Source organism: Anabas testudineus, chromosome 7 (genome assembly GCF_900324465.2).
Source record: "Anabas testudineus chromosome 7, fAnaTes1.2, whole genome shotgun sequence".
NCBI classification, from domain to species: Eukaryota; Metazoa; Chordata; class Actinopteri; order Anabantiformes; family Anabantidae; genus Anabas; species Anabas testudineus.
Window position 1 is genome coordinate 17,654,473 of NC_046616.1, and position 27,352 is coordinate 17,681,824.

At 42.1% G+C, this 27,352-nt stretch overlaps 1 protein-coding gene across 1 annotated transcript in view; it reads right to left on the minus strand.

Moving 5' to 3' along the window:
• The window catches only part of LOC113167867 (cadherin-4-like), a 203,796-nt gene that overhangs the window by 26,934 nt on the left and 149,510 nt on the right, over nucleotides 1-27,352 (minus strand). Inside the window, exons 6-8 of the mRNA XM_026368768.1 lie at nucleotides 7,867-8,022; nucleotides 4,156-4,300; nucleotides 1,651-1,823 (exon numbers count right to left, since the gene is read on the minus strand). Coding sequence (XP_026224553.1) covers nucleotides 1,651-1,823; nucleotides 4,156-4,300; nucleotides 7,867-8,022 — 474 coding nt within the window. The remainder of the gene's footprint in view (nucleotides 1-1,650; nucleotides 1,824-4,155; nucleotides 4,301-7,866; nucleotides 8,023-27,352) is intronic.

A 27,352-nucleotide genomic window follows, 5' to 3' on the forward strand; every position in this document is an offset into this window, starting at 1 on the left:
ATTATTGTAGCCAATTTCTTTTTTTCTTTCCTCTTTCCACCGCAGACAAGTGGAAACTGAGAGAAGAGGAGGATGAGAGACAGCAGGAGATGGAGCTGAAGCACAAGGGAGGAGAACTACCAAAAATAGATGTGTTTTTTTTTTTTTTTTTTTTGTAGCACCCAACACCTCTAACACCACAGCACAAGGAGGGAAGGAAGATGCTGAAACTGTCAAAGTTTCAAAAGGCCAAAGTGCTGACTAAAAGTAGACCAGGGAAGCACTGCAGTGTGCTGTGGAGCATATTCCTGTGAAGTTTATGTGCAGTATATTATCTAGTATTTATAGTTTATATAGCATATTATGCTCACTTATTGTGAATGGGTAAAAGTGCAGAGCTTGCCATTTCTCTGTTACAGCCACTCATGAGCCCTCAAGAAGTATCTACACACCCAAAGTAGTCTACATGAGCATTGTATTGTAGAATACATGAGAGGGACACATTCACAGGACATGTCAGGGAGTTGAAAATCAAATAACGAAAGACACATGAATGCATACAGCTGACAAAAAAGCTTGTGATCTAGGGGATTTAAATATGTCAGTGTGAGTCCTCACAGATATGCATGTATATATCTATAAAATGACAAACATGCTTGTGTGTGTGTGTGTGTGCTGTGTGTGTTGAGGGGTGGTAGGAGTTTAATCCTACATTAGGGGTGACTGGCTGGATTAGCAGTGTGCAGATAAAACGGAATAAAAATAAGCAGCAGAGGTTCAGCCGAGACATTTTTACTCCACGTTCCCTTCACACCTCTCTGTCTCTCCCTTTGGCACCCCCCCGTGTCTCGTTCTCCGTCTCCATCACCCTATCTTCATTGTCAAATTCACACTCACATCCTCCACCCTAATTCTAATACTCCATCTGCCCAAGCTCGGTTTTTGTTCTACTGCTCTCTTCAGTTTCCCTTTTTCCCCTCCATTGCTCCATTGTTTTATCGAGTGCAGATGTGATTATATGGGGTTTTTGGTTTGTCTGACAGGTGTCAAGGGCATTCTATTTCAGATATTTCCACTCTATCTTTACCACACAGCACACACACACACACACACACACACACACACACACACACACACACACACACACACACACACACACACACAGACACACACATCACAACGTGAGCAGCCCACTGCAGCGTGATGTGTTGTTAATAGGTCTGTCACCGGTGACAGTTTGGGAGGATGATCTGTCTTGGAGATTTCTTTGCAGAGTTGTCACTGGCACATCCATGTAGCGAGAATAAACACATTTGGAGCTTGTCACAACTTTTATAGCTCCATAAACAAGGTGACCAGAGAAGCAGGCAATTTAAAAAAAAAAAAAGAAAGAAAAGATGACATGGTGTGTGTGTGTGTGTGTGTGTGTGTGTGTGTGTGTGTGTTCTGGTGCCAAAGCATTTGTAAGTCACATCTCAGATTGTCATCAGAATAAACGATGCTGTTATGAACTTTCCACCATATGTAATAATATAGCTGTATCCTCTGACCAGCAGTGGATCTTTCAGACTGTGTGCAGACGACTCAAACAGCTTTATAAGACACAAATCATCGTAGAATCTTTATCTGCGTTAACGTGTTGCGAGTCCCTGTGAATGAAGACAGACCAACCTCTCGGTCGAGCCCGGGCGCCACCGTCACGATATCGCCCGTCTCACTGTTGATGGTGAACATGTTGGGTATGGGGCTGTGCGGCGTCTGCGACAGGATCCGGTAGCGGACCATTCCATTGGCTGTTGTGTTGTCGTCTGCGTCGAATGCCGACAGGTGCATCACATATGTTCCTGAGAAGGAAAAGCAGATTTCTCAACACGCATGTGCAGCCACGCATGCTGTAGTAAAAAGAAAAAGAGCTAAGTAAACAAGTCAGCTTCACTTTTCATTGTAATTTGAGTTAATGCGAGACTTTCTAGTTCATTTTCTGATTGATCAAATAACACAAACCCCTTTTTAGACAAGAAAACTTGTGTTTTAAGCAGTAAAACTCACACCTGACATCAACAGCAGCTTATTGGGATTTTAGCTAAAATTAGCTCACACAGGAGCAAAACTAATAACAAACCGAAGAGCATTTAGAAAAATAAAGAGCAATTTAGTGCATTATTATTCTGCAATTTCCACTTACCACAGTGAATGCTGGGGTTTCTCTTTAATTTAAAAAAAAAAAGTAGGACCCAACACAAATTACTCAGTCTGTAATAGTGACGATTTTGTGTTTTTACTGAATCGTTTAAAGCAAAAAAAGAAAAATCGATAGTTTGCTGATGCACATTGCACTGCTTTGCTCGGCTTAATCAGCTACATGAACAGATCATAGTGACAGATACTGTGTTAGCAATAAACACGCGGATTGGTTAATGTGTATATAAATATGGTTAATAAACCATAACGTGTTCAATAACAGGTTGGTAACACTTTCTATAATGTTCATTGATTCAAAACAGATTTACTATGCATCTGCAGAGAAACATTGAACACCTGTTCTGTAAATAATAATGACTTCAGCAACTACAAGCAGGAGTAAGTGCAGACACATAGCACGTCCAGAGGCAACTGTGATTGTTATTTGAGCCACTGTACAGTAAATGCAAATCGTATCTTGCATTTACTGATGACAAATATCGATAAGCCGTAATCATGTTGCTCTGATTGGTGTTACAGTAACTAGAATTGTTCTGATTAGTAATTAGTATGCACATAAATGTAGATGGTTTATTAGCTCCATCACCTGCGTAGAATGATCCTCACAGATTTATAGCAGCGATAAAATGGTTGGAAACCTGTTCTATAAATAAGCGAGTGAGCCCAAACACAAGTATATGCAGACACAGTTCTGTTGGAGAGAATAAGCCACTATCCCTCCATGAATGCACCACTTGTTTGCTTTCCTGCCTCCACACACTCATAACTCTGTGGGATCACTGTCTGTCACCCAATCTCTCCATCTCTCTCTCTCCCTCTGGCTCTCTCTCTCTCTTTCTCTCTCTCTCTCGTAGCCGATTCTAATTGCCAGAGATAGTGATATCATGCCAGTGACAGCCCCTGTCCGAGGATAATTGTAACCGCAGCTCCCATTTCAAACTTCATTACATTTCAAAGCAACATTTGTCAATGACTCGGCCAGAGGGAGCACTCTAAAGGCCTCTCAGCGAGACGAGAGAGAGAGAGAGAAAGAAAAAAAAAGAGCCGGCAGCAACAGAGGGAGGGAGAGGAAAAGAGAGAAATAGAGGACAGACTCCATTTTTGGTTTGATTCCAAGTCGAGTGACTCAGTCCTCCACCTATTGCTTTTTTCTAGAGATGGAGGGATAGAGGGAAGAAGATGAAGAATCACAATGTGTCACACATCGATGGGGTAATTTCATTAAGCTGCACTCTTAGGGGGTTTAATGTGGACCCTTTGTATGGGCGTCCTAAGCTGTGCCTGACAGGATTAGGTCCCCATAATGACTCTTTAATTTGCAAACTAATTCAAGTCTGTAATTGGCCTTCCATTGAAACCACTGGAGCTCTAAATTCTAAAACTCTCTTTTTTTTTTATGATTATTGTTCAGCTGAATGTCATCTATGCCACAGAGACTTGTGTGCTGTGTGGGAGGGGGTGGCAGCACAGCAGATAGAGTAAAAAAAAATAAAAGAGAGAGAGAGAGAGAGAAAGAAAAAGACAGAAAATAACAAAGAAAAAGGAAATGAACACCTGAACACCTCTTGAGATCACCTCTGGTGCAATAAACTCTGGCTCATTAGGCACACACACACACACACACACACACACATACACGCAGAGAGAGAGAGAGAAAGAGCTCATCCCTGTGATTCTTCCGCTCTGAGGTTAGACATAAAATGACCCAGTGGTGCTGCAGTGTGGTACATTTAATCCTCAATCTCCTCTCCAGCCTAAAAACCCTCTTTGGTTTATGGCCGCGGCTGCAGTTGGCCAAATGAAAAGCCTCTGTAGGAGATAGATTCTCCGTCTGTCTACTACATCAAGGAGAATGGAAAATTCTCTGCTGCGTCAAAGATTGCGTAAATGATTTAACTACTACGATCTCTCCCGTGCACTCGTATCCAACACCATCGCCTCCACACATTTACGCTTTATTTCACGTGTCAATACCTGGTTTAGAGCCTTCGTCCACAGAGCCATTGTACACCTGGTTTTTGAACTCGGGCCTGTTGTCATTCATGTCGATTACAAAGATGTATAGATCGATGGGGTTCTCAACCTGGTTCCCATTCATGTCCACGGCATGAGCCCGCAGCTGGAAGACAGAAAAAAACATGACGTTGGATTACAGGCCATTAGTATTAGAGTGAGAACAGAAAGGAATGCGGGTTAAGCTTAGGGTGAGGTGTAATGAGTCTTACTTTGTAACAGTTTTAACAATGGCATCAAATATTCCACATGCCAGTCCCAAGGTTATTGTCAAATCTTCAAATATTGTAATGATATTGGCAATAAACTAGAAGATAATGGTTAAACGTATTGAGATCGTGTTGGAATAGAAGTAATGAGCCCCAGTAATTCAAGGTCATCTGGGAGAATAGTGGACCAGTCAGAAATATGTCGAGGTGTGTGGTTATTTTGTAGCAGTGATTTAATGAAGGTAAACATGTGACATGTATGGTTGAATGTAAAAGCGCTGCTTCATCTGTATAATCTGTATCTGCATCTGTATGACTTCCAGAACTAGCTGTAATTACAGGATCATATAACTAAGTCATACTTGCCTACGTTTTAGTAACATTTCAAATTGTCGTTGGCATGTTTGAAAATCATTTCTCAGCACATCTCATGAGACAGATATGATTGTCTGTGTCCCTACAGTCTACAGAAGCAGCATCAATACTGTATAACACCAACAACAAACTGAAAGTAAGTGTTTCAGTCTTCAAGGTGAACACTTCCAAAGCCCCTTTAAAGCCAAACAGAACACCTCTGCCACCGCTGCACTGTTTTCTTGTGAACACATAGACTGGTAATGGATAGATACTGAAACTTACACTTAAAAGTTTCAAAAGGCATAAATCTAAACAACAATATTAAAAAAGAATAGGACGTGATATTCAGGATATTTTTCTTGCAGAAAAATTGCCTTTGTGATCATGTACTTTCTCCAGACTTCTTATCTTGTTTGCACTTTGTCTCCAAGAAGTTTTTATCTCAGCAGAAACCAAAACAAGAAACATCTTATTTTATGGGAAGTTGTAAAGGCAAGGTGTCTGTTTCAGGATCACTGTGCTGGATCCCAGGCTGTCTGGTTTTGTTTGAAAGAGTCCTGAAATCTCTTCACTTCCCTCTGACTCCACAAACACAGGCAGCCCATCTCAAATTCAACTCAGCTGCGCTCAGATCAATGGAATCACCAACTAGGATTTCTCACAAAGTTTGGACATGAAGTTATTACGGGAATCGATACGCGCTGTAAAAATTGTGTCCTGAATGCGTTCTCTCTTATGAAGTCTGGAGGAAAACAAACCCCGAAAACAGAATGAATGAAAAGCAGAGCGGGGGAAATAACTGAATTATCAGGGAAATGTTGAGTTTAAATAAATGCTTGTGGTTTGTTATCTCGCTCCCTATGTGAAGGTCAGACTAACAGACCGAAGTGGCATTTCAAAATGAACTCCTTGGTTCCTGCTAAAGTTGTTTTGATTCACTTCACCGTACCTGGAGTGTTTATATCCCACAACATGACTTATTCAGTGGTGTTCCTGTCAGGTACAAGCATCTGGGATGTTTAGTTTATATCATACAGTACAAAAAAAACCCAAAAAACAGATTCCAGTAGTGGATGATATTTATCCTTCTCTTAACAACATACAGTTCTGTTAAAGTGACATCAATCACTAACACTCCATATATTTGTTTTTTTATCTATGGGAGGCAAAGTAAAGTGACATAACTGGAAGGAGCTGGGTGAAAAATGAGAGGATACTAGGAACAGACAGACCAGACGAGCTCCCTGATGGAAAATGCTACCTGGCCACAGCAAGCTTATGAGAACCAGAGAAGTGAACTAGCGCCGGCCTCGATGTAACAGCAAACAGAACGCAGTGGCTCACTCCACCGGTTTCCTCTCCTCAGAGAGGTTAAGAACGTCTCCGCTGCTGCCCATCCTCTCCTCTCCACCATCTACTTTCAGCAGAATTGTACCTTTCGGGTCTCGATGAGGTTAATTTGACTTTACTTTCCCACCGAATTGTCTGATCCGTCCTGCACCCCAATATCAGCGTGCCGCCATCACACATCGCATCTCGCTGTGCTGTAACAGGCAAGGAGCCAGGGCCCCTTATCTGCAACCCACCCTCCATCCCTCCATCCCTTGTGCACCCACACCCTAATTCAATAACAGCAGGAGTCAGAGATTACCGCCATGTTTAAAGAAGGCAAAATGTAATTCCGGGTCCACATTAAAGTTATTATCTTGAAAGGCAGGGGAGGAAAACAGACCTACCAGGCAATGCTCAGTATTTGGCAAAGAGGAAGCATCCTGATATAGATAACAGCAGACCCAAAAGCGCCGAGGTGCTTTTTCCTCATAAGAATGCATCTTGTTGCACGACTGAGTTTGAATTTCAGAGTGCTCATTCTTTTGAAATAAAAAGAACTTTGTTGTGTCCTTGCATGAAAGATGAAGTAAACAAACAAAAGAGCATAAAGTCAGATTTTAACTGTGCGTGTGGTAGCGTTCCTATATAATGTTGCTCATAAATATAATCTTTCCTGTCCTTAAAGTTATCCGATTGAGGATGGCTGTGTTAAATACAATACAGTGTAATTGCTCTGCTGTTGCTCTAACAGCATCCATTGTGCGACTTGTGCCTTTAATTGAACTACAACACTTTATTCATCTGCTTACACATACATCTTTGCCTTTTCTCCCTGCATTTAAATTCCTCATCAACTAACATTTAAACTCTACAGCAAACGTGGAGTTTAACTTCAGCAGCCTTTAGCGAGCTTCCACCTCTCTTAACAAATCACCTCATTGATTGCAGATTCTTGTGGGTATAAATCTGCTCAGCCCTGACTAAAAGGGAAGAGCTTGCCAGCTCGCTAGGACCGTAACCGAGACTAGGTTTTCCAAGGTTCCTGGCAAATACAAGAACAAGTGCGGAGAAACAGAAACAGGAAAGAAAAGCATCAAAAATATAAACAATTAACATTATCACTTAGGTTCTGTTCACTCACCTCACTGTCCAATAAAAGCAAACACAGCATGAGTATAAAGGGTTACATATACAGCGATTTTCTCTTGATACACTGTGGGTCTTTTCATCATGTGCCACTCAGTCTCATAGCGGTAGGAGCAAAGTAATGTGACTAGCTGTGAGCTTAATGATTAATTACCATGTTTCCTGATTTCTACTTCACTTCATCCAGATGCTTTGCACATAGCTCTGCTGCATCTGCGAGTGAAAAAGGTGCAATTTGGAAATTTCATCACTCATTCCATCTTCACGGCGCACTGGAAATCGGAATTATTCCTCACAGTGATTAAAGTGCGAGAACACACAGGAGGTGTTTTTACTTGCTGTGAAACAGTGGGTTCATGCATAATGTAGTAATAATCCAGTGGAGTATTATTAATATAGGTTTAATTAAATGATTTCCAAAGGTTTTCTGCTTTGCTGTGCTGAGCAAATACAACATGCACTATTTCTTTTACAGTGTTTTTAAATAATTGTCTGTTGATGCTTATTTTACATGAGGAAAATATATAAAAAAAAGGATTAATTGTGTTTAACTTTTGTGGGTTTTATCTAAAAGGTCATAGGTGTGTTTATGTGTTGGTGTGTGACACAGAGAGAGAGAGAGACTCACGTGGTAAGATGAGCGATGCTCTCGATCAAGAGGTTTGGTGACGAACATCTTCCCCAGCACGGGGTCGATACTGAACACCTCATTGGGGGGCTGATCTGCTCCCACCCCGGTGATGCTGTATCGGATGGAGATGTCTTGGTCCTGGTCTGAACGAATCTGCATCATAACAGACGAGAGGAACACGAGTTCAAGTGATCATCAACGCCCCACAAACCTCTGTCTCTTATTAGGTTTCTTCTTCTATCTGGTCTGGTTTCTACACCTATTGGTGCAATATGTACTGCGAGGATTTTATTACTCAAGGAAGTTTGTGATATAGAACCCCGGAGTTTAATAATTTTGTCCTTACACAATCTCAGAAACCTGATATTGCATATTTCTCACTGGAAACAGGCAACAGGGCACAAACACACACACACACACACACACACACACACACACACACACACACTCAGGGCATGCGCTCTCGCACACACAGACACACACATTCATCACAGTTTGGCATTTCTAGCCACCACATACTCAAGAATTCCATTAGTGCTCCCGCAGGGAGCGCTATGCATTCTGTTTGGCAGAATTGGGCCCGTTCAAAAGAGAAATTTAAATTCAATACTTCAGGGAGAAAGAAATGAAATCAACATATATTTACTGTTAACTTTGACAGTCAGGTAGTGATTTATAAAAAACTTGACGGAACCGTGCTGAGAATACAGACATGTTGTGACTGAAGATGACAATTAAACAGGAAAAGTGAAAATACTGGGTTGTAATTGTTGTGTAATTTGGGAAAGAGCAACAGGAAACATGACATTAAACACATTCTGTAGAGGTAAAAAATAAATAAATAAAGAGGCAGGAGAAAATAACAGACTCAAATTCAGGGTGCATATGAGAAGAGAATTATTTAACTATGGGAGATGGGAAGCAGAATGTTTTGTAAGTAATAGCTCTGTATTTTGTATCATCTTTCCTTGCCAGATAGACAGTTAATAGGTGCATTAAGTGCACTGCTAGGCCTGTGATTTGGACTGAAGTGCTGTGTAATTGGGACTCATCTGGAGGAGGTTTTCAATTTAGTGCCCAAATAGAGTCCAAACCTCCAAGCATCCCATCTCTGTCCATTAACTACATGACAACCTATGAACATCAGCCGGTGTATCAAAATGACTCAATCATGCACTTACTCCAGCATACAGGAAAATACGGTACACACACACGCGCACACACACACGCGCACACACACATGCACACACACACATGCACACACACACAGTCATGGCTTTCTATAGTCGTGAGGACACTCCATGATGTAATCTCATACCGTTAAGGCTCAAACAGCCCAGTGAAGTTGTGAAGACAACGACAGCACTGATCTGAAATCAGGAAAACACACACACGCACATGCACGTCCTTTTCCTTCTAATCAATGACTATTTCAGAGGAGAGCTCGGGTGCACCGGAAGAATACGACTGCCCAAAGTTCTCCCCATCTTTCACCACTCGAGGAACCAATTTAGCCACACTTTTGACACACCGGGAGTTCTGCCCTGCTGAGAAAATAGCTGGAGCAACTAACGAGGACAAGAGAAGGACATACAGTATTGGACAGGTGTCACCCTGCCTCATCCGAGTGGTGGAATAGAAACCTGTCACCATCACAGCTTTTATCACTATTTTTCCTTCTCTTCCTCTTCATCAGGGTCAACGTCATCATCACCTCTCGTTTAGAGAGCCCTGGTTGAGGTGTGCCATTTCTAGTCAAACAAATGTGATCAGTTATAGGCACCTTAGCCGCGGGACTGCAGGAGGAGCTGTCACAACATCCCACCAATGCTATTTGTGCATGTCTGTATATGTATAAGGGGAGGAGGACGTCAGAATGCTGTGCACACATCACAGCGAATCACCGCTGACAGCTATGTTAATTAACGAGCTGCAGGCATCGACCGCCATTACTTCAAAGAAAGTCTACTCGTTAAACACCAACAAACTTACAAATATCCAGTTAGCAGCCCAGCTGAACTCTCAGTGTACTGCCATTACCCTCCTGTACAGGCGAAGCAGAAGAACTGAAGCACTGACTCCATCTACCTCTCCTGTCGCATTATAAAATACAAGCAATTACTACACATCTGCCTGCCAAACTGTCTCCCCCTCTCATTCATCCCCCTTTTCTCCTCCCTTCACCTTGTCTCCACTTTCCTCTGCCCTCCCTTCTCCTTCCCGACTCCTTCTCTCTCATCTCCACTCCTCCCCTTTCCTCTCATCTTCCCTCCGCTGAGAGAGAGAGAGAGAGAGAGAGAGAGAGTGCATTTTCTCATCACTCCCTCCCTCCCTCTCTCTCTCTGTCTCTCTCTCTCTTCCTTTGCTTCAGGTCTCCGTGGGGACAGAAGCCATGCATGAAAAATGAAATTACTTCAATCCGTTGGCCTTGGCAGTGGCGTATAAATCCTCACCAGTTAGGAAGTGATAGCTCTTCATAATTTCATTTGGGTTTACCCCGCCCCCCGATTTCCCACCCATTCCAAACTTGTCCTGCTTGGGTGGGGGGGTGGTGTGCAAAGAGATTCTGCGGCACGTTTCCACCGTCATTTCAGCCAATTAGCTCTCCCTCCCACATTGGAGTATTTAAAAACTGCTGACGGATGATGTATGGGCTCTTATAGTCATCTGTTTCTACCAAATATTCACAGATGCAGAACAACATTTTGGTACTTGCACACTGTTTCACGCTAAACTTGTTCGGATGGTTCCCAGTCGACGGCGACCCAAGTGATGACAAACCGCTGCTGCCGCGATGTTTGGCTTGTGATTAATAACATATGTAATAAATCACATGCATATATACATGGTTATGAGACAGGAATCCAATAATGGATGTCAAAGGAAATGAATAAGCTAGCTGTTACTGCATGTTATCAGTCTCCTCCTTTTATCACAGAATATTGTGACAGGCGGGAAGTCATTTCAATAGTGATCTGCTTTCACTGTCATCCTGCCATTTTAGTTTCAAGGAATGTGTTGAAAAAAAAAAGCCCAGCATGAGATGATCACAAAGAACTTCTCATAACAGCATACTGTAACTTATTTATTTTCTTTAATGAAAAGAGGGAAACTCTCTCTCTCTCTCTCTCTTTCATGCAACAGCATCTTGCACCCCACATGGGACACACGATATCACACACGAATATGTCCACTGGGTAATAAGAAATTTGTTTTCAACAGCACCAGTAAAACAGTAAAAACTGTTTTTTTTCTTTTCGTTCTTTGCCCTTTACTTTTGCTCCCTGTGATTTTGTGTGAGGAAAAAAAGGAGGATGAGAAGCGCTCTGCTAAGAGAGATTGATGATGAGAGTCAGAAAGGGAGGCAGAGAGAGTGAGAGAGTGAGAGAGAGAGAGAGAGAGAGAGAGAGAGAGAGAGAGAGAGAGAGAGAGAGAGAGAGAGAGAGAGCGCCATGACTGTATCATTTGGCATCAGAAACCAGACACTGTCTAAATGACCTATTTGTCGACGGATCAAAGCAATTCCCTTCATTACTGACAACTTGTCTGCTTCTTAAGGAGATCTTATCAGTGAGCTTAGCTCCCTTCTGCCAGGCAAAACTGAATCAAATGAGAAATTATCATGCCACTGGGCCTTCAGGGAAAACAGAGGAGAGAAGATGAAGAGAGGGGAATGAATAGTGGAGAAAGCGCTGCTCTCACTGGGGCGCAGAGAAATTAATTCTCACTTAAAAATTAATGTCAACTAACAATTTAAAGGGTATCCAACTACTAATGCACAGATATGTAACTGCACTTTGTGAACATTTATATATATTTTAATGATATGATGTAAAATATTGAATTTCAACCAACCCAAACTGCTAGCTTCGATTAGGTGAGCTACCGTCGTAGCAGCAGAGCTGCCTACACAGTGCTGTGCTGTTATTACTATTCATTTTCTTGTATCCATCCCCTGATTTGTGTTTTTTAATAACCCCTTTCACAGAATTGCTTAAAGTGTGCTGTTATGTCTGTTATCAGTAACTGGATCTGGATCTTTATAATTGTACTTACACTACAATCATTGAAACACATTCACATTTATAAAGTCGGGCATCAGCAGGCTACTAAACACACGATGAGTCAAAACACGGCTGCAGCAGTGCTTAGATGAAACAGGAGATAGAAAACTACCAAGGACAGCCGCTGTCCTCGAAACATGACGCCCTGCACACTATTTATACAACCTCGCACTGAAAAACAGACAGGTAGGTGCTTCTGACTTGGCACAAGGATTATCTGGGAAAATTCAGATTTCAGTGACTCATTAAATAGTGTGAAGGACATCGAATGAAGCCAACATTTAGAGAGACTGTGTAATCTAAGAAGAGAACTGATGCTCATAAAACAGTGTGAAACGACAAAATTAAACTCTAAAGAATATGAAAAGAAGTCTGATTAGTGCTGACGTCCTTTGATAAAAGATAAAAGCAAAATTCATTTTCTTGGATCAGGTGGAGCCCGGGATGTTTCACATGGACCTGACCAGGACCACATCAGAGACTGCATAGTGATGACTGAGTTGAGAAGAAAAGGAGATGACTTAGATTTACGTTAGATTTCGACTTAGATTGAACTTCAGTCTAGTGATAATGAGTCTCTGTATTAAAACCCAAACACAAACACCAAAAACAGGAAATGATTGTGTGTAGAAGAAATCACATAAAGACAGAATCTCCCCAGACACGTCATTTTATCAGTCCATAAGACTTCTGCTTTCACACAAAAGAATCACGCTCTCCCGTTTTTCCCCACTCTCCTCATGACTAGCCATGTGTGTGTGAGAGCAGTCAGTATGTTGCCCAGAAAGTTTCGGACTGTGCTCTCCAGAGACCTGAAGTACACTATAGCTGTAAAAATAAAACTGTGACCTGGCCAAGTATGTCCTTTAACTTAAAATGCTTAAGTATTTTAAAGCAGGACTTAGAGCAACACACTCCCTCCTCCAAATATGTCATTAAAACTAAACACAGACATACTTTCATAATAGTTTCATAAGTTACACATGTTGATTTTACATCTTGGCTACTTTCATGAGAATTAGGCTTTGGTTAAAAACAAATACATGTGTATAATGTGGACAGGACTGGAAATAAATAAACATTTTATTGAAATTAATCAGGGCTGTACCCTGTTTTTATTGTACACCATAAAAACTAAGCAGAATGGCAAACTGAAACCCTTTCAGTGAAAATTGCCAAAACTAGAAACTAGACAGCCTGCTCTAGCAATCTGTTTACCTATCATGTATATGACAAACTGGACACCCCCATTCAAAAAGATTTTCTTTTTAATTAACATGCATTTTCTAGTTATTTTCATTTTTATTTCAAAAAGTAAAACTTACAATTTCAATAAATTTTTATAATTTGATAGTTGATCATTTTAGGGGGGCTGAAATGACAGACAGGGGGCTAAAGCGCCACTAAAAAGGGTCTAGAACCACCCCTGGTTGAGCCTAACTGATGTGTTAAAATGTGTTAAATATTTACTCAATTCATCCTGACAGACACGTTTAGGCCAATGATGTTCAGTCTAAATATTCAAAATAAATGTACTGTGTAAATAGCAGCAGAAGATCAAATCTAGATTAAATGTGTGTTCAACAGCCTACTGACTTTGGCAGACCTTATTTTCTTGCAGATACTTGACATAAATAAATTTCAGCAGCAGTCTCTAAAAGTTGTTGAGAGAGACGAGTCCTCAGAAAGTTGTTGTGATGATTGTATTGCTGTTGTGTTGCATCACAAAACACTGCAGCGTCTTTCTAGTTCTCTGGTCAATGTGGGGGATTGGGCTCACTTACACATATTATAAACTGATTTTCCTATTTGCAGTATCTTCATGTAGGCCCACTACACCAGAATATTGTTTTCTTTCCTGCTATTTGGTTTGGTCACCGTGCAGTATACAAACATTTGTAAGCAGTAGTATTTTCATCTGGACATATACTAGTGCACACAGTCCTGTTTTTACTAGTTTCTCTTAAATGCTAATGCATGGAAATCATTTTCTTTATTGTAATGTTCCACTATCCTGCTGGGGGCACTGGCTAGGTTAATAATGTTTTGCATTTGTTTTGCTAAAATCATTTGGCCAGCCAACGACCTTTAACAACCTGCTGGTTTTAATGTTGTGGTGGACAGAGCTAAAAGAGATAAAATATAGATTTAAAAAGACTGGTCGAGGGAATGCACGCCAAAATCTGGCCATGAGCTGAAAAATATGCCACAGAAGTTTCTATAATTTATTTATATGCTGACCAAAACTACTGCCTTTTTCAAGGAAAGTTAGATACCAGACAGCCACAGAGGTGCATCTGGGTTAAATACAAACCAATGAAAGTAGGAAAGGGCAGGAAAGCAACCCACACTCAATCCTCATGTTCTTCAAATAACTATTTTAAGGACAGCAACTTTCAAAACATGTCAGGAAAACCTTAAAGCAAGGGCATGTCAACAGTATATTGACCGTTCAGAAAGAACAATCTGGACAAGAAATGTAGCCTTGAAAGTGGACCAGTTCAACGGATCAACAGATCTAAAGGGTACAGGCTAAGTGTGGATTGTTTTCATGCCTTTTCATGTGTTTAAGCCAGTGTCAGGATTGTTGATGATGTCACTGATTATGTCCAATGGGAGTAAAAGGCTGTATGGCTCTAGCATTTAACATGCTTTGAAAAAGACCAGCTGCGGTCAAAACGTAGTCTGTAACTCGTCTGTATCATAAACATTTTATGCCGTGATGGACAGCTGTCAGAACACACAGTGCAGCACAGCTTGTTGCATTTGAGGCTGCTTGGCTGCAGCTGCCATGTCGCAGTTCCCATCCTGACTCCTGTCCAATGCAACATTAAAGCCGTCAGGATGTTTTCATGTTGTGGCACATCTGTGAATATTTCCCCACTCATCATTTTGTTAGATCCTTTTGTTGTGGCCCTTTTTGGATCTGTTGCGGCTCATTTTGCAGTTATTGCTTTTCACTCAGTTCTGTTTTGTTGACTTTGTTTAGAATTTTATTTTGCCTTTTTAAATTTTTGGCCTGGCCAGTCTTGGCAGGCTCTATTTTTGAGGTGTTTCAAGTTCAAACTGAGGCAACAGTGGACTTCTCGGCTTTGTGTGATACCTCAGCCTTCCTCAGCATTATTACTCTTGCATTTGTTTGCCTCAGCAGTCAAGCTTTTCCTCAGTCCATGGAGCTAACCATACCAGATTAGGAAAGAAAGCACCATATGTAAACAAAAGGAAAGGACACGGAGAGGCTTACGGCTCCAGTATACACAACTTGAAATATACTTTGCTGTATTCAGACATGCTGTCTTTGCCAGTGTACTCATTATGTTGGCAGCTCTGTTCTCCTCACCATAGGTTTGGGATGCCGTGAAAGTGATGACAGCAGCAAAATAAGAAAATGAAAAGAACAAGATGGTTTAAAAACCGAACCGACTTTCCATCCGTCAATCAATCCACCGTGTTCAAAAGCAAACCTGTTAAAAAAGTAGTCATCTACTAACTATATGCTAAAGTTAAGGACCAGCAGCTCTTCCCTAATCTATAAACCGCCTAAATAAAGAACAGACTTTGTTTTCTATTCTTGTTCAGGACATGCAGGTACAGCCTATAAACATTGTGATGGACTCTGCTCATACTATACATGAAACCTTTGTATAATTGAATAGAATCTGTAGTTTAGTGTCTACAAAGAACAGTAATTATCACAGACTCTGCTATAATGATCTTGGACAATGTGAGTGAGACTGAAGCAATCAGCACAGATACAGTTTTGTTATTGTCATTATGTTTTCAGTTAGGAGTCAGACAATAAGTTTCTTTGTTATTGTCGTCTACAATAGCCACATTCTCAAGAAATAATACAAGTAACTGCTTAAACAGCTTAAAATAAAAAAAAATACGCCAAAGACACAAGTGCAAAAGACAATTACGTCAGTGTTTTTGTTGCAAAAATGCAGCTGGTCGTGTAGTGGGGGGTAAAGCAAGCATCAGATTGAAGCACTATTTACACTGCGGTCACCCTAATGTTTGTGATGTCACAAACTCAAAACCACTGGCTGTGAAAACACATCGGCTCCAATTCCACTTGATATTATATTTCCAGCTTTAGCGGAGGCATAAAGGCTTAAAAATATGCCAAATACATCCACGCTTTAATTCTGCATTCTTCTTGGCGTCCGTCGCGTTCTTCAGTAGTACTATCATGTCGTTAGCGAATCATGTTCAGTAAAGCAAAAGCAGAGGTCCTTTCACAGCTTTAAAGCCCGACAAATAGGGAAAGCTGCTCCAAACACAAATGTCGAGTGGAATATATGGGGAGATGTGTTTCTTCAGCAGCGCAGTAAAGCCTAACAGAGAGATAAGAAATATAGGTGTTGGCCAATGGGTCACAGGCAGACTTGTTAACTCCGAGGAGAAAGAGCCTCTACAAGAGAAAGGTTTTCAGATTGCATTGCATATTACATACGTGCTCCATCTGTCCAATGTATTCCAGTGAATGCACAAAGATAAAAAGACACTTTCGCTGTGAGTCAGCAAAGAGTCCGCATTAAGAGCTTTCCTGTGGCCTTTTTAAAACACAGACTTTCGCAGAGGCTTTGATGTTGAGCATTGTATCTCTTCAAAAGGAAGGGCAGAACTAAAGTTGAGTGTCTCGGTGTGAAGGCTGTTCAAAAATGCACAAACTTAAACATAAAACACAAAGTATATACCATGTTTGTATTCATCGGTTGGCAAGGACTTCATGGAGCCTGCACTGACTGACCTGTGGCTCCATTGTTTGAGAAATGAGAGCTTTGGACTAGATCTACATGAGGCCAGCTAAATCTGAAAACACAGCTTGTGTGCGAGAACAATGAGCATCAACCCTAATGCGAATGTCTCCGATTAGATAACAGTAATGTTTTGCCAAAGTGCAGCATCACAGAGCTGCTCTGGTAGATGCTTATTAGGTCTCATCATTCATGCAGAAACAATAGAATCTCTTTTGAAATGGACTAAATGTCTTTTTCCTCCTTTTTTAGGAAACAACTAAATTCTGAACTCCTGTTAACAATCTGCACTAAAATTCAAAAAAGACAGAGAGGACAGAGGGGCAAGAGATGCGATTTTAGATTTCTCCAGCTTAGTGGTCAGCGTGTGACAGAATGAAATGAAGAGATAGTGTGCTCTATGTGCCTTTGTGTTATTTGAATGAGAGCTAGAAGTGACGCAGGTGAGAATATTAAAAGTCTTTCCTTCACATTAGTGAAAATAACATGGAGTAATGGAAGTTAAGCAGTGAATGACTTTTCCAATTATTGAAGTGTGAAAGGAGTCTGGTCTTTAATAGTGCAGGCTTATGGCAAATTAGAGGTGTTATTCTCCCTGGAGGTAACAATGGAATGACTTGCCCTCCTCACTCTTTTCTTCCAGGCAGGGAGAATGAAAATAAGGCAGCTATTGTAGTAGCAGACAAAGACTGGCCGCACCCTTTAGCTTTGACTTCGCCGGGTTAGTGTGTGAGGGCTGCCATCTCGGTATTACCCTCATCCCCCAGCCCCCTTCTTTGTTGCTCTCTTTCATTAGGGGATGGATTAAATTGTGAAATCAGGATTGTGATGGATGCATGAACGACTTCTCCAGTCACTCCCCTAGGCTGTGACAAGGACAGTGTCACCCTTGTTACTTTCCCTTTCCTCCCTCATCCCTTCATCCCCAGGAAACCCAATCTGGATAATTAGAGTAAATGCTGCTGGGAGACTTGTAAGGGAGAGAGACGCAGAGCGAGACAGTGACGGTGGCACAAAACCTGCTGCTATTGCATTTTCCCCAGCCATTAACCCCCAACACCCTCCCCCCCCCCCCACCCAACATATAAGCACACACAATTTTGCGCCGTCCACCTTTGTCTATCCTCCGATACTCCCTCCCCTCTTGTTTTTCTTCTCACTTTCTAAATCCATCAGGCGGCAGTGAAGAGTAGAAATGCAGACTAGGGGGAAAATGGAGGGAAGAAAAAGTGAGCAGAGTGAGAGTGTGGGGGGGGGGAGGCGGTGGATAAATGAAAATGGCTGTGAATTGACTGCATCAGCAGAACTCTGTACCAAAGCATGAGTCCTTTTGGCTAGAAACCTGGAGACAGGAAGTGTAGAGAAGTTGCCAGTGCTTGTTTGACTGGACATCCGCTTGGCAGGATGGTTCTGCATTGTGAGAAAGAGGATAGAGATTTTCCCCCTTGACCAGACATGCGACCTTTCCGGGATCCTGTGCTGCTGGAATACGTTTCTCTCACATTGTCTTTTTCTATCTAGTCAAAGAAAAATCCATTTACATCATTGCGCCGACATATTTTCCAGTGGACACAGCTGAGGGGCTGTTTGGAAGAAAAGCCGTACAGTACATTCTTTTCACTCTACGGGGACGAACACTTTTGAGGTATCATGAGATAAACAGATGTCTAAGGACCCAGATGTGAGTGCAAAGGCAAAGACGGAAAGGTGTTCAGATAGAGGTGGGAGCAGCATGCACGTTTGATGTTGACTGGAAGCCTGACAAAATGGGCTGCTCCCTGCCAAGCCTGCCCCTGCCAAGCACAGGCAGAAACTGAAGAGGGGCTGGACCTTGCCATGCTGCTGCTGGGTTTTTTGAAAAGTTACACATTCACATGTACAATACACGAAAAAACACACTTGTGTGCGCACGCGCACACACACGCATATACACGCACAAATAGACAGTCACGCCACAGCCTCTATAAGTGTGTGTCAGAATGTTTCCCAGGATGTTCTGGCTCCTGCTAACCGAGCGAGGGATTCTGCTTGGCAAACTCCACCTCAGCAAGAGTCCAGCTGTCATCTTGACAAATGAACCTTGGAAGAGTGAGGAGGTGTGTGTGTGTGTGTGTGTGTGTGTGTGTGTGCGCATGTTTGTGCAGCCATTCATGTGTGTCTGTGGATTCACGCCTATGCATTTTTTTTTTTTTTTTTTGCTGGAGCATAAGCATGTGTATCTTAAAAATGACATACAGATGGCTGCTGTGCGCCTGTTCTTTTTTGGTTTCCTTTTTTTTTTTTTTTAATGCTGCTGTCCTGTCAGTCCTTGATTGATACAGATTAGAAAATGGATAAGTGCCAGCTGAAGTTGGTTTCTGTAAACCTCTTTCTAGTCCCGGAAGTCATCAGGAAAAACACGGCCAAAAAATGTGGAAATACCCCAGCTGCTCCAGCCGCTTGGCTCGACGCTGAGCGGTCTTTAAAGTGACACTGACTATATACAGGTAGCAATCAGTGAAACTGTCCCTATATAAAGAAGCCTTTTGCACAGCCTCAGATGAACCATAACGTTTTCCCCTGCATGCTGCGACGCCAGCCACTGTGCAAAGAGCTATGCATCACTCTGATTTTATGAACAACGTGGGATGTTAAAGCTTTTATAGAGCGTTAGGAGGAAATGTTCTTTTCTCCTGAAAATGAAGAGCAAATAAAAATGTGTAAAGCAGCATCAGGGAGCATCGGCCACAAATACTCATAAGCGAGAAGCAATGAGAAACCTGCAAAGTTAAAGGACGAGTTATAAAACACCAGCAACTTTTTATCTGGTGCTAAACTGTTTATCTTAGGAGGTGTTTCATCTTGAGATGCTTTAAAGCATTTCATTGCACAGTGAGGAATTTTATTACACATGCACACGCACACAGCGGCGACGTATGAGAGCTTGTATCAGATTTTCTAGCGTGTCTGGCTGTGCCTCATGTGTGAATGTGTGTATGTGTGTACGTGTGGTTGGAAGATTTTGCCCACATACAAAAAACACAATCACCCCATGACAGTATCCGTTCTAGTCGCGTGAAAAGATTCTGACTGAGGCCTTTCTTTGTAAATGACAAAGTAAATAGGATCCAATTATTCTGTTGCAGGCCTCAATTTTGATTTCCCTCACATTTTACCTCGAGTGAAGAAAGAACCAAGGAGGGGAAAATGGAAAAATACAAGCACATTAAGTGAGATTAGAATTTTACATCACATGACTTGCATCCAAAAGCGCTTCAATTCAATTCAATCTCATGCCCAAGGACTTTCCCCCCCTCACAATTACTCTTTTCTTTCATTCCGTCTAAACGCTTTCGCTTTGTGTTGAATCAGATTTTATTTTGTTAGGCTTGTCTCTCAGGCAAACATTACCGAGCAGAGGTGGGAGGGAAGCGTTACCTGGTGGGCCGACCGCGGCGTCCCGTCTGTCTTTCTGTCTGCTTGATCTGCTTGTCTGCCTGCATGATTTCCTGCGTATCTACTTTTTCTGCTCTACTGTCGTACCGTTTGAATGCTAACCTGTCTGTCAACCTGTGCTTTCTATTCGACCGACCTTGTCTCGTTTCACCAGCAATCACTGCCACCCTCACCCCTCCCCTGCCATCGCTGGTCCCCCATCTCCCAGAGTCTCCTCCTGAAACATCTTTCTTCCAAATTCACTGCACATTATTTTTTCATGTCATCCAAGGAGCAGAAATTCTTGGCTCCCCTTCATCCTACTGATCCGCAAGGGTCGCCGAAACCAACCTCCGGGGGACCAGACAGAGGCTGTTTGTTAAGCTGTTATTTATCTCCTTCATAAAGTCCTCCTCATCTCCTATTAAAGAGCCCAGAACTGTTGCCCTTGACTCACACATAACTCTTGTGTCTTTTGGTGAGATGATTTACTGTTTAATTTAACACCAACTGAATCCAAGAGGGAGCCCGCCTGGTGCTGCCTGATGTCATATCAGAGAGGAATGTGTTAGGAGGGATTTGCGAACGTGTGTGTGTGTTTATCTGAGTGCGGGTGTGTGTACTGGATATGCGTGTGTGTGTGTGTGAGCTGCTGGATGAGTTTTTTTTTGTTGTTGTTGTTGTTTGTTTTGTTACTGTAAAGCCTTAGTAGTAGAAGCTCTGGGCCTGGTTGTGCGCAACAAGGTCACGGCTGGAAATGTTTCTCTTGAAAAACGAACCGCAGCTGAGAACGCCTGATGAACATGTTTACCGGGACTGGACGCCACTAATTTTAAAATAATGAGATATTAAACAGTGAAAATTACATTTTAGTCTTACTTCCCTGAACACAAGTGGAAGCAAAGGCCAAATATTCCAACATAGTACGAATTTGTCTCTCTCGTCAATACCAGGAGATTGTCTGAGACTCCATTTCCTGGGGCTGATAAATGTAATTACATTGATCTCACTAATTTCATTAGAGGAAAGGAAATTAAGTTCATAAGGAATTTGTTATATCCCAAGACAAGACAAATTTAAAAAGGTCTAGGAAATAGTGGCTCATTGACGAGAAACAATAATCAGAACTAAGCATTTATAACTGGAGCTGTCGAAGAATCCATAAAGCAGTTCCTGATTACCCTCAGTCGCCTCCTAACGTGTGCTCGGCCCAGGTGCTCAACTGTTCTCTTAAACAGCTGGCTAAATTGCTTTTATGGTAAGAAGTGACAATAATGCGGCCTGTCAAAAAAAAAAAAAAAATCGATTAGAGTCGCTTCCATGTTTTATGGGTGATATACTGTGCATGAATAAAACAGTTAATATCTGAAATGACCATTTCTGAGATAAAGCACAGTGCTGCTTTGAACCAAATGCTAATACATCTCAGCTTGACATGTTACCATGCAAATATTTGCAACGACCATTAGGTACAATTAAGGCTGATGGGGATTTTAACAGTCCTCAGGTATTTAGTCACAAACCAAACACCTGGATTCATTCTGACCTGATGATGGCACTAGAGGAAGGGTTTGGGAAGGAACCACCTTGCACAATTCTTCAGGAAATTAAACAAGAAGCCAGAAGCCTAAAAAGTAGCCAAGATATGTTACTTAAAAACAAAGAGCAAATGAAATGCTGACGTGATTGTTTGCACTCTCTTCCTCCAGAGTGGGCCAAGGTCTCTGCCTCCTTTTCGTCCTTCTTCACACTTTACAGGAGATAATTTCATATCTGTAAGATTGTCTCCTTCTTTACTACTGTGTGTATATGTGTGTGTGTGTGTGTGTGCGTGTGTTGTAGTTGTACGCTTGCCAGGAAAAAAAAAAAAAAAAAACTTAGCTGGGCTCTGAACACTGAAATAATACGAGAGAAAACATAGCCTCCAACTAAATAGACTTGAATATATATATACAGCACTGAACATTGTGTGCAGTTGATGTGTTTGATAGACTTAGTGAAGGCGCACATCTGAGTGTTTCCACAGCCTGAATTTATTTAGCCTCAGTGAGTTCTGTGCAGTTCCACATTCACAAAGCGTTCCATATGGGCAGCAATGTGGTTTCCTAGTGACCGAGCTCTGGATCGGACTGCGATCCTTAAATACTCGCATCCCTGTGTTTCTCCTTCCTGTGGTTTCTCTGGTGGACTTTGTTAAATAACAAAACAAGATAGAGTCCTGTTTTCTGGCTTAGCTCTCTCTTCTCTTTGTTCAGGGATAAAGCAGCAATGCGACCAAACAAAACCTCAAACAATGAGCATATACAAAGGCAACAACGCAGCACATGCGCTTTGCCGAGCCTTTGTTTGCCGCCTGTGTACTTTTTCTCCGTGCCTGTGTGTGCATGAGTGTGTTTGTTTGTAGTTGTGTGTGTGTGTGTGTGTGTGTGTGTGTTTGTGTGAGCGTATGTCTCAGCAGGAGGGAGTGGGAAAGGATGAAGGCGGCAGACTGGAGCAGTGCTGGTGTTGGCCGGGTGGTGGGGTGGCAGATGCCAGAAGGCTTCATTAAACTTGAGGGAAGAGGCCGTGAAGAGCAGTTCTCCAGGAAGTCTATCCGACCTAAACACAAACACAGACATGCCTCTAATCCTGGTCTAGCCCTACATTCCCTCGTTCAATCCTTTCTTTTCTTTCTTTCTTCTTCTTTTTTTTTTTCGAAGTCGCACCCACCCGCCTTTGTCCCGCGTCAAATTTCCAAAGCAATCAGCTCCAGCTCCAGCTCAGTTGTACAGTATGCTGCGTTTTGTTCCTCTTTTTTCTTCCAGATTTTGTGTTTCCTTTTTTTTTTTTTTTGTCCTTCTTTGTGGAGTTTTTTTTTTTTGTTGCCGCCATGTCTGTCAGTGAAGCGGAGCAGTCATTAATCAGTGGTAAATGTACGCAGAGGAGATAGCAGACACCTCAGGGGGGGGAAGTTCTCTCGTTCTGTTCGGAAAATGCTTTTTCGCAACGCGCTCCACAGAGAGAGATGTAGAAAGTGGAGCACAGGTGCTGCAGAGAGTCCAATAAACATAACCAGATGCACTTCTACACACACACCCAAATCCCATACTAATGTCTGCATTTTGTGCACTGTTTAGCAGGAAGGCTCTAAAGCTACTACCAGGAAATAAAAGGGCTTTAACAAATTATTGATACAAATGATTTGATGATAAAAGTGCAGCATATCAAATGAAACTCGTTCTTTCCATATCAGTCAAATGCAGGCTTTATACAAGTACTGATTTTTCTGGCTTTGCGCTCGCCCTGCTAGTGTTTTCCTCTATGGTGTTCCTGTCGATATAATTTTCTGTGATTACTGAAGAATTCAGCCACACTTTATCAGAATATCTAGCTCCTCTGTCTCAAGGACAGCCAGCAGACAGAAATATTTTCTACCAAAGAAATATTAGCCAATAAAACAACAGTTCAGATCAAATTTCAGCCATTCTCCCGATCCCTTATTTCAACTCTCAAAATAAATGTCTTCTCTCTCAAAGTAATATCTTTGTTCGACAAACACTAAAGCATTACTCAGAGCATGGGAGGTTTAAGGAGTGAATCAGCAACAGGTTAGAGAAGAGAAAAGGCTAAAAGGAGGATGAGGGAAGACGCAATGAGCCGCAAATGAGATAAAGAAATGATGGCAAGAAAACACTGAGAAGAGGGTGACGCTGCAAAATGGTTGTCGCTGAGCGTACGTGTGATAGTCAGTTGCATACAAAGAGACATTTAAAGTTAAAAAACCAGGACTAATATAGAAGAAGTCTAAAATACAGTCAAAAGAAAATCAGAGTAGATCAATAGCATAATAATAAGGTGAGATATAGCAGATAACAAAGTTTGTGGGAAGCTACAACGGCACTAATTTGACAGGTGCCTTTAAGTTGAGAGATTAAGCAGATCAGTCTGAGTTGATCCAGGTCAGTTGAGTTTGCTGGAAGTGATGGAGACCAAGAAGTCAGATGGCAGCAGGGCCTGGTTTGTCTGTTTATCAGCACTGAACAGCACTGATCAGCTTCCTTCATCCACGTCCAGCCTGGTCCACAATCGGCGCAGATGACTCGTCCCAGCGGCTTTTCTCAGCACTTCTCTCCTGCTCCACACCTCCAGTGGATTTCAGGTCCTCTTCCTGGCATCACGCCTGTGCTCTGCAGGGCTAATAGCTTTACACAAATGCAAGATTGCTTGTATGTATTTTGTTAAACTAGCTGTTTCCCCTCCTGTTTCACCTGCACCAGCAACTCCAATAACACACTGATAACACACTTATTTCATGCACTTTACTGGACGAACATGTATTCATATCCAAACATGGCCAGTGGCTAAGTGGCTGTTTCATCATGGTTTTTTGTTTACCTTTCTGGTGGCTGTTATTCTAATAGGGGGTTAAAGAAGTTGAGTGGTGAAGGTGGTGATAGTTAAGTCGAGTCTTTATTTACCCAAGAAAAATAAATTGATGCCTCCCTGCTGTAGGAGAAGTGAGTGGATCAATGAAAGGTTTCAAAAAGCCTGTGTGAAAAATCAATGTCCCTTACATGCTATTGATGGCTGTTTGGTTGCAGAACACAGAAAAAGACAAAGCACAACTGTTTGTTGTGAAAAATGACTCCCCCACTCTTTGTTTTAGCCTTTCTGGATCTCTTCCTCCCTTTGTTTTATTCCAGAATAGTTTAGCATTTTGTTCCCTGTCCATTGGCCTTTTTGCTACACTTTTATTTTCATTTTTATTAAAATTATGCACTTCTCATACCCATTGTTTGTAAGGGAACACAACATTGTAACCAGTGCTGCTGATACTAGGCTGCATTCAGAGCAGCTCTGTAACAAAAGTGGCTAAAAAGACCTACAGTAATATTAAGCCTGAGGGGTGCACCATGCACACTACACCTTGATGTACAGGGGAAAAGTCTGAAGTGCTAGAGCAATTATTTCTGCGCTGCTATTAATATAAAGCAGTCAATAACATCTCACTGAGCTCTGACACTGTCTTGACTTAAAAGAGCGATGGGAGTACAGCTCTGCCAAGACTTTACAGAAGCAGTCACCATTTCCCTCGAGCCATGTCAGACTGCAGGCTCAGAGGGCAGTCAGTAGGGTCTCCATCCTGACACCTGCTCGATTCCTGTGCTGCTCTGATCAAAGCGACAGTGCTGCAGACCTGTGGAGATGCAGGTGAGGGCTGCTGTCACCCCACCTGTCCAACTGATGGCAGCTTGGTCAGGACAGAGAGAAAAGCGGTGAGATGGCGGCGAAGGCCGCTGACTGTGTGTCAGTCAGTGCTGCGACGGATGACAGAACAGCCCATTAGAAAAGGGACCGACTTCACAGGCCATTAGGGGTGGCATCACACAGCCACAGCGCACTGGAGCACAGGGCCCCGAGTAATAGCGCAGCCGCAAAGAGACGTGAGACAAGATGGGAGACAGAGAGACTGTGAGCACAGTTTCGCATCATATCCAACATAGAGACTGAAATTCTGTGCACATTAACACATTAAATGTCTAAATGAGACTGAACAACGTCTGTCTTCATGTTGACATTGGATTTTGTTAATTTCACTGAGGGAATTGAAACAGATGCACGTGGTCTTCAGCTTTCTACAGGAGATCGAAGAGGTTATAAAAGTGGACTAAAGACATAAACAATAAGTATGGCAAAATCACTCCCATGCCATCCAACCCCCTTAGCTGTCTCCTTGTTAAAATCTCTAGTTCTTACTATGGCCCTTCTTGCCCTCCAGTCATCATTAAAGAGAAAGATGGGAGCCTGAGAGCCCAACAGAGGCATCAACACGCATCACTTCTCCTCTGCTCTGAACGCTCCACTCTCAGCAATCCACCAGCCCCTGACGGGCCTATTTACCGCACAAAGTGGATTGTGTTTGGTTGCACACTATACTTCCAAATGCTCCTTTGATACCCTCTGTCTTTCTCCCTACCCCATCCACTCGGTTTCTCCCTGGTTCTGACCAGCTCCGAACTGTCTGGCCACTTTATGATTGGTGCAGAACTGCTGAAGGGCTCAGCAGGCTCAGATAAGAATGCTACACTATGCCAGGCTGATGGGACACACTCCAGCTGTAGAAGCAATCCAGCTCTCCCCTCTTTGACTTGATGTTTTTGTTGCACTATAAAAAAAAAAAAAAAGACAGAAAAAAAAAAAGTTTCCTTCAAGCAGCTATCCAGGCTTTTCCCAGAGGATTGGATGAAACCCAGTTGAAAAACAAAGAGCAAAAACAAAAGGAAAAAAAAAACGCTCCTTTTGCACAATTTAAAACCCAAAAGAGATAAACTGTGAGAGTTTTGTAAACAGCGAGGAAAAGCTGATGGCTAGATATTTCAGATGAAGAGAGAGTAAAGGTGGTAGCTGGGAATGAAGCGGTCTCCAGGAATGATGCTTTTTGATGAATTACAGCATACAGTACACCATACGTTGAGTCTCTACAGCTTTGCTATAAAAGAGAAACACTGCACATTCTGCTGTGACAGAATCTGTGAATTTTAAGCACCCTGCAACTCGAGCCTTTGCACAACAACAACAACACATTTACACAAACGCTTATTTATTCATGTTTTTTTTCCCTCCGACAGGCTTCTGCAGGCTCGACCTCCAACCTTCACCATGCTGTGTTTGTATTTTGCACAGATATTGAATTTGCAGTGATGGGAGTCAGTTGGTTTTACAACATCCCAATCTTGAATGTTAAATGGGAACGGGTTTATTGAATGCTTATTAGGCTCCAGCAGCTGAGATGTTTCTACTCGGATGTCCCCCAGGCCTTCAGGCATGGATGCACACGGAGACGCACATGCAGGATGATATTGTCAGGTCATTTGTCATATTGTTACCTGTGATTTATTTATGTTTTTTGTCCTTACTGGGGCATCGGGGATGAACCCCTGCTGTGCCCTTTTGCATTTGAGAATAGCAATCTCTCATATTTTTTCCCTATAGATCACAGGAGACCCAAAATGTTTGCTTTAGTAAAAGTTCCGTGACAAATTGTATTGTTATAAAGGACTTATAAAAATAATATTGAAGTTCTAAAATGGCTTAAAAAAGGAGCAGAAATAACTATTCTTCCTACTGAGTTTGGCTGCTTAGCTGTTTTGCAGCCTGTCTGAGGCTGAAGGGAAAACTTCCCAGGGCCAATGAGGCCTGTTTAAATACCTTAAGATTTGGAGGCTATAATTAAAACAGGGGGATACAACATGATCATCAGCGAGG